General features: G+C 38.6%; 1 protein-coding gene across 2 annotated transcripts in view; it reads right to left on the bottom strand.

Moving 5' to 3' along the window:
- Positions 1-3,953: 3,953 nt before the first annotated feature.
- The window catches only part of VEGFD (vascular endothelial growth factor D), a 48,153-nt gene continuing 36,342 nt past the window's right edge, over positions 3,954-15,764 (bottom strand). For both annotated transcript variants that reach the window (XM_066249725.1, XM_066249726.1), the window contains exons 3-7: positions 15,080-15,270; positions 11,214-11,362; positions 10,310-10,410; positions 5,158-5,353; positions 3,954-4,600 (exon numbers count right to left, since the gene is read on the bottom strand). In XM_066249725.1, the coding sequence (XP_066105822.1) occupies positions 4,474-4,600; positions 5,158-5,353; positions 10,310-10,410; positions 11,214-11,362; positions 15,080-15,270 (764 nt within the window). In that variant the 3' untranslated portion in view covers positions 3,954-4,473. The remainder of the gene's footprint in view (positions 4,601-5,157; positions 5,354-10,309; positions 10,411-11,213; positions 11,363-15,079; positions 15,271-15,764) is intronic.

Here is a 15,764-nt window from a genome sequence, read left to right as displayed (position 1 = left end):
GTATGTCCCAAATATTGGGGACTTGATAAAAAATATTCATCGTTTATCTGAATTCAAATTTAACTGGGCATTTTGTGTTTTATCTTGCAACCATACACTCTGGAGAAAAAAAGTCTAAGGTCTGACCTGAAATATCAACTCCCACTCAAACTGGTTCAACTGGCTATGGTGATGCTTGGCCGAGAGGCTAATGAATCAGTGGGCGTGGTCTGACCCACCTTTCACTGACGGTACTTCAAGTGCCTCAGCCCTTCCCCGTAAACTTTCAAGAGCGAATGCCTTCCTCAACACTAGCACCAGCACCCCATCGAAGCCTGTAGGAAATCTATTCATCCCTGAACATTTCAGCTCCTTTCTGATGCTCTCCCCAAAACTTCAGAGAGAATGAAATCTTCCCTCTTTTGTATTTTGATAGTACTTTGGCCATTTGCTGACATAGCATATATTCAAACTGTTTGTCTCGTTGCCCTCCCCCTTCCTCTTCAAAAACTGACAATTGTATTTGCTTGTTAAATGTATGCCTTCCCAGCTAGTTAGTAAGTCAAGGTCGGGTCTGTTCCTGGTAATAGACATGAATAAGTTTTAGTTGTATTAATGAGTTTCCTTATTCAATGCCAGCACAGTCCTTGACACATATTATATACCAAATAAAATGTATTGAAAATATTTTTCAGAGTGTACCTTATAAAAATTACAGTGCAGTGATATAATTCAAAAAACATTTCAGTTGTAGGATTTGAAGTGTATTAATAAGCTAACCTTAATGAGTAAGGCACAGGTAGGAATGGATACTCTACCCTGTGTTATTGAAGCATCATTGCATAGGGGTAATGAAGACTCAAGGATATTTATTCCAGCTTAAATATTTGCTTCACAGATAGCACCAACACTACCAGATGATATACAACGTTGCTTTGGTCTCCTTTTCCTTTTTGCAATAGGCTGAGACAGAGTGTGGGCATCCCAGAAGGTATAAATGAGGGTTAAGCTTCATTAATTGAGCCCCTGATTTGCCACTGCCATTGTTCTGATCACAATACACTTTTGAAATTCTATGGTGAATCTTCTAAGATCTTGATGCCAATACTCCTTCAAGAGTTGTGAACTTTTTTCAAAGCAGAACAAATATTTTCTGTCTTTATCATCGAACATTTACTGAGTGCCTACTCTGTAAAAGGCTTTGTGGGGAATATTAGGAATATTAAACATAGTCCCTATATTTTAAAAACTTTTATCTTTCCTAATTTTTACATGCCTTTTACCAATAGTATAAAGAGATTCACTTTTCTTGAAAGGATTTTTGTGTTTTAAATACTGTAGACTAGGTTGATCTTTATAAATAGATATTCATAAAGGCACATTGTTGCTGACTCTCTGTGGGGGAGGGGGTTGAATAATCTTCAGGCTGTTTCAACAAAATCTATAGATTCCAACAAAGTCTGAAAATATTAAACATTCATTGTGCTTCAATCTCTGACGTATGTGCTGAGCATTAAAAGGCAAATAAATCATGACTCTGCATATGGTTCACAATCTCATGTGGTACAAGACTCCATTTATAATCAGTTAAACCTTAAGCAAAGGTTGCTATTTAAGGCTATTTTCTAAAAGTCAGAAAGTTGTAGCAGCAGGATTAATCTATAAATCTGGGGATAATTATAGTGTTCTGTCTGAATGTATGGAATGAAGATATACCTTTAGAGAATTTTCTTAGAAACTACTAAAAGTAGATTAAAATACATACATGTGGTCTATTCTGATTACACTTAATAAAACATGAGGGTGATCAGTACCAGTTGTGATATTAAATGACCTATAAATGGAGAAGGTGTAAAATAAATGTGGAGATCAACTTTCCTTGAAATCCAGCTCTTTATAAATACATATGTCAATGATCTCCTTGGATAATGTTGAAATGGGAAGGTAACACAGTTGTACTGAGAGCCTGCTACCTATGTATAAGGCACAAGGCAAGGAGAGTCTAGCATGAACTTTACCCCCAAGGAACCAAGACAAAATTAAGGCATATATAAATATCTATGATAAAAGGTAGGAAGCCATAAGAGAAATACAAAAGAAAAATAATACTAATAATAATACTAGGAGTTCAGAGGAGAAGTGTATTTCTAGCTGTCAGCATTTAGTTAGTAGAAGTAAAGGGTGCTCATGCATCTGTTAGGAGCAAGACCATTCCAAGAACAATATGATCAAGGTACAGAGACAGGTGCTGACTGTCCAGTGGACATTTGTACAATTATACAGGGGAAAGGTTCAGCCAGGAGAAGGGTAGCATTTTTACACTTCTAGCCACGATGACATTTTCAATTACTATTGAGATTCCTCACTCATCATTCTGCTTGAAATGGAAAAATAAGAAATATAAGTGAGAAAATTAAAATGTTATAGGTGTGATTTTAAAAATACCATAAAAACTTCCATGTATCAGAAAGAGAACCCAAATGCAAAATTGTAGTAAGACCAAAGCCACATATGCCCTGAACTCTGCATGTGGATAGAATAAAGACTAACAGGGCTCCACATGTGGCTAAAGACAGGAACCAGCCTTTGTGGGAGATTCACACTGGTGGCCTTCAATGAACCATTTTCCAATATCCACACCCTTGTCTAAGCCCCATGCACACTATGGACTTGGCCATAGGACTTGTTTAGCCAATGGGATACCAGTAAATGAGATACAGCAGAAACTTACTAAGTGCTTATACCCCGGGGCATGTCCTATTGGGACCTTTCCACTTGAAAGCCACTGGTTATGCTGTGAAGAAGCTCTGACTAGACACTGAATGATGGAAAGGCAGACGGAGAGAGGCCTTGGAGAATAAAAGTTCATTTGGGGCATTCCAGAGGTAGATGAGTTCCTGATCATTAAATCAATGCAATACTTCATTATTTATTAAATAATAATTTATTAGGGACCTACTATATGCAAGACATTTTTCTCACATTTAGGATTAGGAATAAATTAGACAAAGTCTAGCTCTTGCTGACCAAATGACCAAATCATTAAGCTTACAATTTTCACCAAACTATTACTTTCTTTAAAAGCCTTAAAATGGATTATTTGTGTCATCTTTTTTACCAAGTATTTCAGACACCATTTTATTCTCATCCAACTCTGACCATTATGCTGTGCAATCTGTTTCCATCTCTAAACAGCCTCCCACCACATTGCTTAGTGAGATTTATGACCTGAGTTGTTATATTAATAAGTCTCCAGCTTTGTGGCTTAGATAATTGGGGATATCATATATCATTGGCATTTATTGTATTTGCTTTAACTTCTTGGGTGCTTCTTACATATTTTCATTTTGCAACAAGTTGAGAATTCTCAGTCCACATACCAAAGTGATTATTAGTATGACAACTATTCCTGTACAATGACCGGTTACCCCACCTCCACCCTGAGGACCAGCCCCACCCCAGGTCAGGCCCAGCCTTAGAATCCAAGTGCAAATCTCTTGGTGGTGATCAAGGGGTTGAGGAGGAAACAGAGGGAGAGATTTTAGAAGTGCAAAGCCAGATTGCAAATAGTTTTGTCCTAGCCCAGAATTCCTGATAATAGCTCTAAATGGCAGTTAGGCAGATAGAGCCACCAACTAAAACATGGTTTGAGTTGGCTTTAGGGCAGATCCAAAAATATCAGGGGCCTCACTGGGTTCTCCTCCATGCGATGAGGGTCAAGTTAAATTGAATCTCAGAGAAAGGATTGGCTGGCTCCAGCTGATTCTTGGGTCACATTTATTTAATTTTGTTTAGCACTTTAAACCATTTCAGAGCTACTCCTTCAGTTATCCAAAATTGGTGTCAAATTTTGTGCTCATGTCTCTCCCAATACCCTCCTTTTTCTTTTCAAAACATTTTTTCTTTAGCATAAAATTTAGAGTGGAAGCATATTAAATAACACAAAATTCTATGCTTGAATAATGGTGTTTATTTTCTTTAAATACACTTAAATACGAAATAACAGACAGAAGTTTGGTAAACTGAAAACTACAAGCTGGACAGTAATCAGAAAATCAATGCAGATCATACAAATCAAAATCTGCATAAGAAAGAATCAGAATAATTCACAAGAGAGTTGCAATTAGCAGAAGACTGAGAGACTATTTGAATTGTCTCATCTGCTGTAAGTAAGCAGTCACATGGCACTTGTCATTCCAAGATGGTCATTCCAAGATGATCAAACCATTTTCATTCACCAACAAATAGAAAAGGTTACACAAGCTACCTCTTCTCTACACTTTGGTGTGCAGAGGCACCTTCAGTTAGAAGACATGTATTTGCCAGTGAACCAGGCAATCCTCAGCAAGTGTTTAATGGAAGGTTGGTCTGTATTCACCGGTACTAGGTGAAATGAATTTTTTCCAACATCTGAGAGGATAAAAGGGACAGCAACTTGGCAAAGCAATACGCTGTTTAAAATGACAGGGATAGGCAACTTGGAACAAAGGTGAATCAAGGCTTTTCTTGACCATGGAGCCCATGGGTAGGCCTTTTCTCCTTTGGAAAGCGACAGTGCTTTGCACAGGCTGGTTTTGCACTTGTACCCATTCTGGTGTGAAAGGGGCATCCATCCTCACAGCTGTGCAGAAAAAAATAAACATGAGAATTCAGAATCCGGGAATGTATTTAAAAGAACAGCTTTCTGATTTTGATTAAGTTTCCAAACTAAAATTTTCAGATATGGATTTAAAATGTCTATATAAAATCCTGAATGGTTATCCCACGTGAATTCCAAATCTATTAAAGTGCACTTGGTAACTTCTAACTGTTCTAGTCATCAATAAATTTCTCACTACATAAATCCAGTGCCATCCCTTTACTCAAAGAAAGATATGTGAACATATATTAGAGAGAGAACAAATGAACCAAAGAGTCCACTGATATGAAGCCCGCCCCAAATAATTGTTTATATTCCTTCAATCTGGTTTTTGCTCAAGATCCATAAGGCAGGAGTTTCAACTAATCATCACTTTATATACTCTTACTTATTCTTTAGTTGCCAAATCTCTATTTTATTATAAAAAGGGGCTTGGACACTGAAAAAGAATGGCTAATAAAGACTCCCACAGAATCAAAATGGCATTTACATTAAATGTTGACAAGTCAAGTTAAGGCAAAAGTGAAAATGTCATTCACCTGCAAGTGTCCGGGTGAAATACCTTGTGCTTCCGGCAGCAGCTCTCCAGACTCTCTCTGCACTCAATGCAACTGCAGTTTTCTGGGTGCTGGATGAGATCTCTGGGACAGGGGCTTTTACACACACACTCACAACGATCTTCATCAAATTTCATGTGCGGCCCACAGAGAGCGAGTTCCTGCAGGTGAGAGTGGTCTAAACAGAAACAGAAAAGTGTCGGTCGAATAGCTGTAGCATGGATAATGTAATCCCCAAAGTGTCTATTTTACATCATTCTCAAATAACTTGGATTCATAAAATCTATTTTCCTGTAGATTTTTGCTTCTAAGCTTTGCATAGTGAAGGAGATTTGCCTCCAATTTCACAATACAAATACAAAATTCATGTGTTCTTTTCAGTTTATGATAAAAATGTCATAAACTGAATAGTCTTGGTAGTATTTTTTAGGAGCTTTTAGGTTGGTAATTTGTTACAAATATAAACTTTCACAACCTAGTGTGAGTAATAAAATATAAGATGTCTACAGATTATGAGTCCAGTTCTTCCCAGCTTTTAGATGAAGATTAAAAGGAGAGAGGAACAGCCCTGGCCAGATAGCTCGGTGGGTAAGAGCATTGCCCCAAAGTACAGAGGTTGCCAGTTCGATTTCTGGTCAGGGCACATACAGGAACAGATGTTCCTGTCTCTCTCCTGCTCTCTCCCTTTCGCTCTCTAAATTCAACAAAATAAACATTAAAAATAAATAAATAAAAGGAGAGAGAAACAGAAGTATTGGCACTGTAGAAATACACCTCAGAACTCCCAGACTGCAGGTAGAAATAGTGATGTATTTTCTCACCACAGATCACAACACAGATATAAAAGATACCACAGTGATAATGAACTTGGATTCCATAGCTATCTGCTGGAAGATACGTTCAGCTGATAGGGCTGAGAAGTTTTTGACAGACTTAGCTGACAGAAACTTCTAAAAGTATACAAAACAATTGGATAACTACTACTTTATATCCAATTCTAGTCATCAAGTTTAAATTCATTGCAAACAATGAAAGAGAAACTTTCAAAGAATTTGACTATGCCACCTTAGTATTCTTGAAGGTTTTGGAGCAAAATACACGTTTAGTTTCCTTCCCAAAGCTGCTTCTCTCCAGTTCGCCTAATTTAAGGAATAGTACTATCACTCCTAACTCATCTGCCATATTGAGCCTAATCACCATGTTCACCTAGTTCTGCCTCCCTGAATTTGTTCTTTCTTTTCCATCACTGCTAGCCCTGCTTCAGTTCAGTCAGTACCTTGTATCACTCATTTGCAAACACAAATTCAATCCATTGTCCACAAGGTTACCAATGCAAATCAAATCACTTCACTACTGCTTTAAGTGCCTTAAAAGATTACCCTCTCTTTCAAGATAACAGCCATTTTTTCCACCAGGACATACAAGACCCTCCATGAGCTGAAATGAATCCTACTCACCTACCCCCCCCATAGCCTATGTTCCATCCATACCAATTATGGTACTGTGTGTTCTCCTGTTATGCCAGCGTCTCTCAGACCCATGCCTTTGGCCTTGTATTTCCCTCTGCTAAAAGTTCTTCCCCCCAATATCTTTCCCAAATTCTGCAAGTTTAGCCAAGTGCCCTTGCCATGTGCATATTTCCATCCTGTCTTTTTCAGTCTGCTTACATTAGTCTATTTCTCTATTTCTTCCATTAATTAAAAAATCCTAAAGGTTACAGGGACCAGGTCTATTCTTCTGGCATAAAATAGGCACTTGATAAATGTTTGTTGGGTTTATTTGGTGTGATATAAGGATCCTAAATGCAGGTGATGTATGGAGACTGAAGAATCCCACCCAGCATTCCAAGACATCATGTTAAACCATACGACCTTGCCAGTATCTGGCCATTAATGATCTATCAGAATGGGAATATCATGTCATCCAATCTCAGTTTTAACTGTTTAGTGATTGATGATCTTTGAGGGATCATGTGAAATGGGTGTTGGAAGGCTAGATCTGGGGAGATTCCATTCTGAATTGTGTGAATAGGAAAAAGATGAGCTTTGTAAGTGTTATGCCTGTGATGCAAATGTCACTTTGGGGCAAGATGAGAATAGATAGTTAAAGGATAGTTAAGAAGTGCTTAAAGATCTGCATGGATCACAAGGTGGCAGTAGAGACTCCTTCAAAACACTACAAGCAGGACCAACTCCATTCTTAGACACACGGTTAGGGAAACACAGCCCACTAGGTGTTCACTAAACTTTAGCAAAGTAGTTGGCAAAATCTGGCCTCAGTCACTCTAAACCAGTTAAAAGTAAGAGACTGGTGTAGGAGAACTGAGTGAAGCAGCAACCAGGTAAGAGTGATACCTGATGATTTATTATATATAGATTTTAAATTAAAAAAATTTTTTTTTGTATTTTTCTGAAGTGAGAAGCGGAGAGGCAGAGAGACAGACCCCCGCATGCGTCCAACCAGGATCCACCCAGCAAACCCACTAAGTGATGATGTTCTGCCCATCTGGGGCATTGCTCCAATACAACGGGAGCCACTCTAGTGACAGAGGCAGAGTCCTTAGAGCCATCCTCAGCGCCCGGGGCCAACTTTGTTCCAATGGAGCCTTGGCTGCGGGAGGGGAAGAGAGAGATAAGAGAGAAAGGAGAGAAGGAAGGGTGGAGAAGCAGAAGAGTGCTTTGCCTGTGTGCCCTGGCTAGGAATCGAACCTGGGACTTCCACACGCTGAACCAACACTCTATCACTGAGCCAACTGGCCAGGGCTATTATATATGAATTTTAATTCTAGGGATGTTGATGATGAGATACTAATGGGGAAATTTTTTTTTAACAGTTTAGAGCAATGACCTGAATATAACAAGATGAGATTCCTTTTTTTTTTTTTAGGTCTTATTTATTGATTTTTAGAGAAAGAGGGGAGAAGCAGGAAGCATCAATTCGTGGTAGTTGCTTCCTATATAACAAGATGAGATTCAATTGAACTTTAACTCAAATGTGCTCATTCAGGGAAGAGGTCATTGTACAAAAGGCAGCTGGCTGGACAGCCACGATGTGAAAAAGGTGTTTAGTGAATAGTAAGCTCACTATATTCATCCACTAGATGAGGCCATTGGAGAATTGACCAGGATCTTGGCCCACATTAATTGAATTAAGGGACATGAAAATTAGAGGTAGCCCTGGCAGGATAGCTCAGTTGGTTGGAGCATTGTCCCGAAGTACAGACGTTGCTGGTTCAATCCTTGGTCAGAGCACATACAGGAACAGATCGATGTACCTGTCTCTCTTTTCCTTCCATTCTAAAGTCAATACAATAACATTAAAAAGAAAAAAGAAAATTTGAAGTAAACATGATCCAGGCTACCCCATGCCTCTTACTTTCATCATTGTTACAACTTCCCAAAAGGTTCTCTGCTTGCTTTCCTGCCCTGGGACAACCCGTCCTCTTCTTCACTGTCACTGGGTTGATTTTGCTAAAATTCTAATTGGTGCTGTCACTCTCCTGCTTGAACCAGTTGAACACAGTTCAACCTTTCCCTTTGCCCAGTCCTGACTCTCTCTCACACTTGAATGCATTGTGCCTGCATGCAAACCTCCTGAGTACAAGTCCCTCTTAAAAGCTGTGTACCAGGGAAACCTTGACAAGAATAGCCTGTAAGTTTTATTTATATTGCCTCCCACAATAACTTTCTAACATTGTTAAAAATGAGTCACATAGAGAAAGAATTATATTTGCTTTACATGACTCTGTAGGGTAAGACCTGAACTAACGAGCTGATGCTCTAGAGCTGGGCTGTCCAACATGGTAGCTACAGGCCATGTTGAGCATGAAATGGCAAGTCCAAATTGAGATGTGATGGAAGTATAAAATACAAACTGGAATTCAAAGACTTAGCACAAAAATGAAGTATCTTATTAATAAATTTTATATTGATTGCATGTTAAAATGATACAATTTTTCATACATTGGATTAAATAAAATATATAAAAATTCATGTCACCTGTTTTGACCTTTTTTTTAAAATGTGTGTCTATAAAGTGTAAGTTCTATGTGACTCTCATTGTAATTGCACTGGACAGTACTGCTCTGGAAAGACAGGTTGAGATTCCATATAGTTTACTAGCAACGAGAGTACCCAGAGTAACTGGACTGCCTCAGTGGGCGGTGAGTTTTCCCATGACTAATGTATAGTCAAGCAAAGACGGCTGAACACTTAGCGGGAAGGATGTAGATAAGATCTTCATGGGCATTTAAACTACCTGAATGTTAAATCTCCCTCAAAACCTGGGTTGAGCTTTCATGCTGAGGGATAGAAATATAGGAAGAAGGATATTACTTATGATTTTTAGGGACTGATTCCTTAGAGTTGAACCCTTACTAGTCTTGCTTGCAAATCATAGTTTACAACAAGCAAGGTTCAAATTGCATGATTCCTTGCAATTTTTTTCAGAAGAATCATATCAAATCTCTGGGAAATAAACAAAAATGCATTCATTTTCAGCCAGTTATGAGCAGTGATGGTTGCCCATTTCATCTGGTTTTCAGCTCTTAGCCCAATAGCTATGTTTTACTTTCAGTTTGCCCTAGTTTCAGAAAATGTTTCCTCTTACTCCTCCTTTCTTCAAATTACTGCCATGTTTTCATAGGACACGGTAAAAATAACCCAAGAAATCCCAAATTATTTTATGTTCTGGTGAGACTTTTATACAAATAAATTAGTAAAATGTGTTGACTAAGTCTTTAGTTCTGAAGTGGCTTTCATGAAACATTACCCTCCCCTTTCAAATTCAGTGTTTTGGGATGCTCTCATTGCTTTTGATTTTTTAAAAATATAATAAAGCAGATGATGCATTAGTGGGCTTACTGTATAATTATAACATAATTCTAGCACAGTGGGCTTTGGAATCTGCTTCTCTCACTTTTACCTGTGTGACCTTGAGAAAATAACTAGACTTCATAGTGTGTCCACCTTATAATTGTAAAAAAGGGGGATAATAATAGTATATTATAGGATTACTGTGAGGATATAATGAGTTAGTACATAAAGGCTTACAACATAGCCTGGTCATAGTAAACACTCAATAATTGTTAGTTGCTATTGTTATTTCAATTACTATTTCATACTGCTCTCATTACCTTCTATTCCAGCAAGTGGCTCCTCCTCTTGTAAAACACATTTACATTTGCTGCTATCCCATAGCATGTCAATAGGACAGAGTTTCTTGGAATGAGAACAGCTAGAAAAAGAAATAAACCAGATTAAAAACTTTCAAGGGCCTGACCAGGCAGTGCGCAGTGGATAGAGCGTCGGACTGGGATGCGGAGGACCCAGGTTCGAGACCCCAAGGTTGCTAGCTTGAGCGTGGGCTCATCTGGTTTGAGAAAAAGCTCACCAGCTTGGACCCAAGGTCGCTGGCTCAAGCAAGGGGTTACTCGGTCTGCTGAAGGCCCGCGGTCAAGGCACATATGAGAAAGCAGTCAATGAACAACTAAGGTGTCACAACGAAAAACTGATGAGCTTCAAGACATTTTCATTTAAAATAAGAATTTTCCATCTGGTAATCTCAAGAGGAGGAATTAGAAATTGCCAAACTCAGATGCCAATAATTTTGCCATTCCCCAACGATACCAGGAATCTTTTCCCCCATGTCTAATGTTGAGACTGAAATGTATAAACAGGCTAGAATAAGTTTTATTTAATGTTTGTTCTGGAATGAGGGAATATGTGTCAAACCTGAAGCTGGATTAAAGTTTTATAACTGCATTAGACTATTCTTATTAAGAACAAATGTGTCCATAAGCAGATATTCTAAATTTATAACCACTGAACTTTTTGGTCCTACTGCACTATACATCTAACACCTAATAAAAAATATAAATATATTTGTCAAACAGTTGTTACCAGTAGAGCTGGGTTAGAAACTAAAGGATGAAGATCTTGAAGAGAAAGTGATGACTCTATAAGTAATGAAGCATTCCACACACACACAGCTTTGGCAAAGGTAAGAACAAGTATTAATCAAATACAAGAAATGCTTACCCATCGTCCTCTGGGACCTGGACGGATCTTCTGATAATAGGGTATGGATGGCTGGGAGCTGTTGACAAGCACTTACAACCTGTATGGTTGGCAACTTTAACAGGCACTAGTTCAGGTACTGATGTCAAAGGCACTGATATTTCAAAGAGCTAGAGAAAAAATAACCATAATACATATATATTTAAAGAGATAATTTCTACAGTCTGCCCTTTTGCCTTTGTCCTTTATGGTAGTGAGTTTGGCAAAGTTTTCCACCAAGAATGGAACTAATAAAGATAAAGACTGACATGGTGGAAAGAATGCTGGGTTGGAAGTCAGGAAATAGGGTTTAACCAACTTTACCAAGTATTTAAGTTTGGTTTAATCTCTTATTATTCTGTGTCACTGATACCCTTGTAAAATGACACTGTTAGTCCCTGTTCCTGCTTTAAATTCGAGTGTAAATAGTAATGATCAAATTAAATTATACCTATGAAGTTTCTTTGAAATAATAGTGAATAGATTATTGTTCAAAACAATTTACTTATCAGTTTTCATACTATTTCTGTTGAAGGAATATAGTTTCCTGTTCTTTGACTTTGGACTTGGCCCTGTGACTTGCTTTAGTCAAGAGGATAATAGTAGATATGATACAACTACAAACTTGAACTGTGCATGCTTTGCACGCCTTGTTTTCTCATGCACATGCTGTAGCTATGAGAAGAGCATGATCTGGCAGGTTTGCTGGTCCAAGGGATAAGAGACACAGGGAACAGACCTGGACTCACCTCTAGTTTAGACTAAATCTCAGATGCATGAGTGAGAATAAGTCTTTGTTGTTTGAAGCCCCTGATTTTTATTATATTTATTATCCTAAAACATAGTAATAACTGATACAATCATCATGCCCAAACACTTTATTATAGGTAACATGAATGCCATTCTTCCTGTGTTTTTATATGCCAGGCCCTGTTGTAAGCACTTTTATATTAATTCATTTACCCCTTATAACAACATTGTAGGGTGGGTTTATTTTATTACCTTCCCCTCTCTACAAATAAAGAAACAAATGTACAGACAGGTTATATAACTTGCCTAGGGCAACATAACAAATCATTGGAAGAATGGGGATTTGAACCCAGGCAGTCTACTCTAGAGCCAGAAGTAATACTCTTAAGAATATACCTTATTACTTTTTGGAATAAAATTGCTATGACCAGAGAAGCAAGGTGTGGTCTTGGCAAGTAGCATTTAGAGAAGTGGCAATTACTTTATTTCTAGAATGGTTCTATGATAGATATATGGACGAATTTGAACTTGATTTTAATGCTCTGCCCATTCAATTATTTTGTGTATTGCTTATTACATACTTATTTATTCATTTTGTTTCTAAGAAGTATTTCATTAAATAATCCATAACTTTAGGATGAGAGATGGTTTAAAAAAAAACAATAAAAAGACATGGCCCTGGCTGGTTTGCTCAGTGGTAGAGCATTGGCCCAGTGTGTGGATGTCCCATGTTTGATTCCAGGTCAGGGCACACAGGAGAAGCAACCATCTGCTTCTCCAACCCTCCCACTCCCCTTATCTCTTCTCCTCCACAGCCATGGCTCGACTGGTTTGAGCGCATCGGGCTGGGCCCTGAGTATGGCTCCGAGGAGTCTCTGCTTCAGGGGCTAAAAATAGCTCAGTTGCAACCATGGTCCCAGATGGGCAGAGCATCAGACCCAGACAGGGGTTGCTGGGTGGATCCTGGTCAGGGCGCTTGCAGGAGTCTGTCTGTCTGTCTCTCTCTCTCTCCCCTATTTTTCTTGGAAAAAAAGAAACAGAAAAAAAACCCCACAATTAAAAAGTTCAAATATGCATGCACCCTGGTGGGGTAGGTCAGTTGGTTAGAGCATCATCCTAATATGTCAAGGTTGCAGGTTCAGTCCCCTGTCAGGGCACATACAAGAATCAACCAATAAATGCATAAGTAAGTGGAACAATAAATCAACATTTCTCTCTCTCACTCTCCCTTCCTCTCTCTCTAAAATCAATAAATAAAAAATTAAAAAACATTTAAAAATGTTCAAATATGCATATTTGTAAAGAAAACTGCTGTACACTTACACTTAAGTATGTACATTCTTTAAAGCTAATCATTTGTTAAGTACAGCAGTCAAAATAAAGTATTCAACTATCTATTAAGTGGAAACAATTCATTAAAATTGTGTTTATTCTGACCTCTCATTATATAATGGAACTTCCATGAGTCTAAGTAAGAGAGTGTTTTTAATGTGTTTACTTTGCATAAACATCTTCTTTTGAAAATTTTCAGGTATGCTCTAAAAAGCCTTTTACATTATGCAAGCTTTGTTTCTAATGACAGTTGGTGCTTGGCCATACCTATGTTATTTTTTGATCTGTCAAATAGTAAAGGTCAGAATTTTTACAAGTTTCAAGATTCTCTAAAAGGATTTCACAAAAGAAAATCTACAGTTTAAGTGATATTTTAGAAGGGGAACAAAATTCAGGATATGTCAACCTTTTGCCAAATAAATCAGCATTTCATTTTTTTATATCCAATTAAAATAATCATCTGACTTGCTATATCTGGTTTTTTAAATTTTATTGTATTACTATTGTAAAAATATTGTACATATGTATACTGAAGAATAAATTATATAGGAAAACGTGATACTTAAGTGAATATATCAAAATGCATGAGGAATTTGCAACATAGAACCAAAAGGAATGTAGTTTGACTTACAGATTTTTTAATAAAAAATGTTTTGAATTATTTATTCATTTTAGAGAGGAGAGAGAGAGAGAAAGAGAGAGCAAGAGAAGAAGGGGGAGGAGCAGGAAGCAACAACTCCCATATGTGCCTTGACCAAGCAAATCCAGGGTTTTTAAACTAGCGACCTCAGTGTTCCAGGTCGACGCTTTATCCACTGTGCCACAGGTCAGGCTGACTTACAGATTTTTAATGTTTCCCTAAGTTTGTTATTTCTGCTCTCCTATGCAACAGTGATTATATTTTATAACAACATGGCAGTAATAAAAACAAAAACTTATCTACTGAGCATAAAAGGATTTTATAAGGTGGAGAAGGAAGAATTCTTTCTTTCATGGAGACTGCAGAATTACCTTCAAAGGTCTTTTATGCTAGATATTCTCCATTTGCCCCTCCAGAGATGCCATCCTCTCTCTTTCCTTCCCCACAGGGCTCTGTTTGCCAGGACACTGGTCTCTACAGACAGCATCTATAGGTCCTCTTGCTTCCTCCACCCTCTACCCCCCACGCCTTGTCAGCCTCAGGGTTGACAGTGGATGCCATTCCTCCCGCCAGTCCTGTAGCCCTCTTCTCCACTGTCTCTCTGGGTCCCCTGACTGCTCCACCCCCTCTCCTCTTCAGTCCGAGGGTGGGAACAGCTCCCCTTTTGGCTAGCTCTGGGTTCTGCACCAGCCCTTCCTCCTTTCCCCTAGCCCAGCCCACCTCTTCATCAAACTCTTCTCAGTCACTCCATTTCAACAACACAACCTAACACACAAGGTAGTGCAGCTGTCCTCATTTTTTTTAGTGTCCGTTCTAGCAACTTCCCTATAATTTTCTGATTCTTGACTTTGTAGCATCAGAGAGACAATAACTGATAAAAATTCAGGCTCTGGAGTTTCACAGACCTGGATTTGAAGCCCAGCTCTGCCATAAATTATTTCTCTGAGCCTCAGTTTTATCATCTAACAAAGGAGGATAATAAGATACCCTTTTCGCATGTTTCAGGGATTAAATGAGACAACGAACATAAAGCATTCAGCACAGCGCGTGCAGCAAGCTCAGCTGCAGGTGTCAGCACTGTCTCACCAGGGCTTGGCCGAGGGCGTGCTTGCTGATGTCCTCATACCTGTTTGGAGACATAGGAGGTGCTCGTGTTCATGCAGATGACACTCTCTTCATTGCAGCAGCCGCCACACCGGAACACGTTCACACAGGGAGGCTTGAAGAACCTGTTAGTGCTACTCCCCAGCTCGCTGGCCACTGCCACGCATGTCTCCCTAGGGCTGCACTGGGTTCGCTGCCATTCCTCATCTATAACTGCAGAGAGAAAGCTCGTTGGACCAGCAGAAGACACAGCCCTGACATGCCAACAGGAGCCAGGATAGTGCTGGACACAGTCTTTTTCACATTCGAGGTGCTTGTTTCTTTTACTACATGGATATTTTAGGTCAGTCCTTTAACCAAATATTGTTTTCAGAAAAATGAAAACCAAAATCTATGTTCCTTCCCACTTATACAATACCTTTGTAGTATATAGTTTTATTTTTCTTTGGTGAAGAACACCATATCCTGTATATAACCACATTGGGTCCATCTGGAGAAGCTGGCCAATGAGGAAGTAAATGAAAGCATGTAAAGAAATAACATGTAAGTGTTATTTATCAAGCACTTTACACGACACAGCTGAATAGCATTTCTTCTACTATCCAGGAGTGGATAGGCTTCAGCACCACTGATGAATACACTCTTGTTGGTTGCTTAAGTAACTATGGTAGGATTCAAACCTGGCAAACACACGAATGGAAATTGAA

The sequence above is a fragment of the Saccopteryx bilineata genome, chromosome X, assembly GCF_036850765.1.
Source record: "Saccopteryx bilineata isolate mSacBil1 chromosome X, mSacBil1_pri_phased_curated, whole genome shotgun sequence".
Taxonomy (NCBI): Eukaryota; Metazoa; Chordata; class Mammalia; order Chiroptera; family Emballonuridae; genus Saccopteryx; species Saccopteryx bilineata.
The sequence above is the reverse complement of the archived record's forward strand: the minus strand, read 5'-3'. Positions and strand labels throughout refer to the sequence as shown.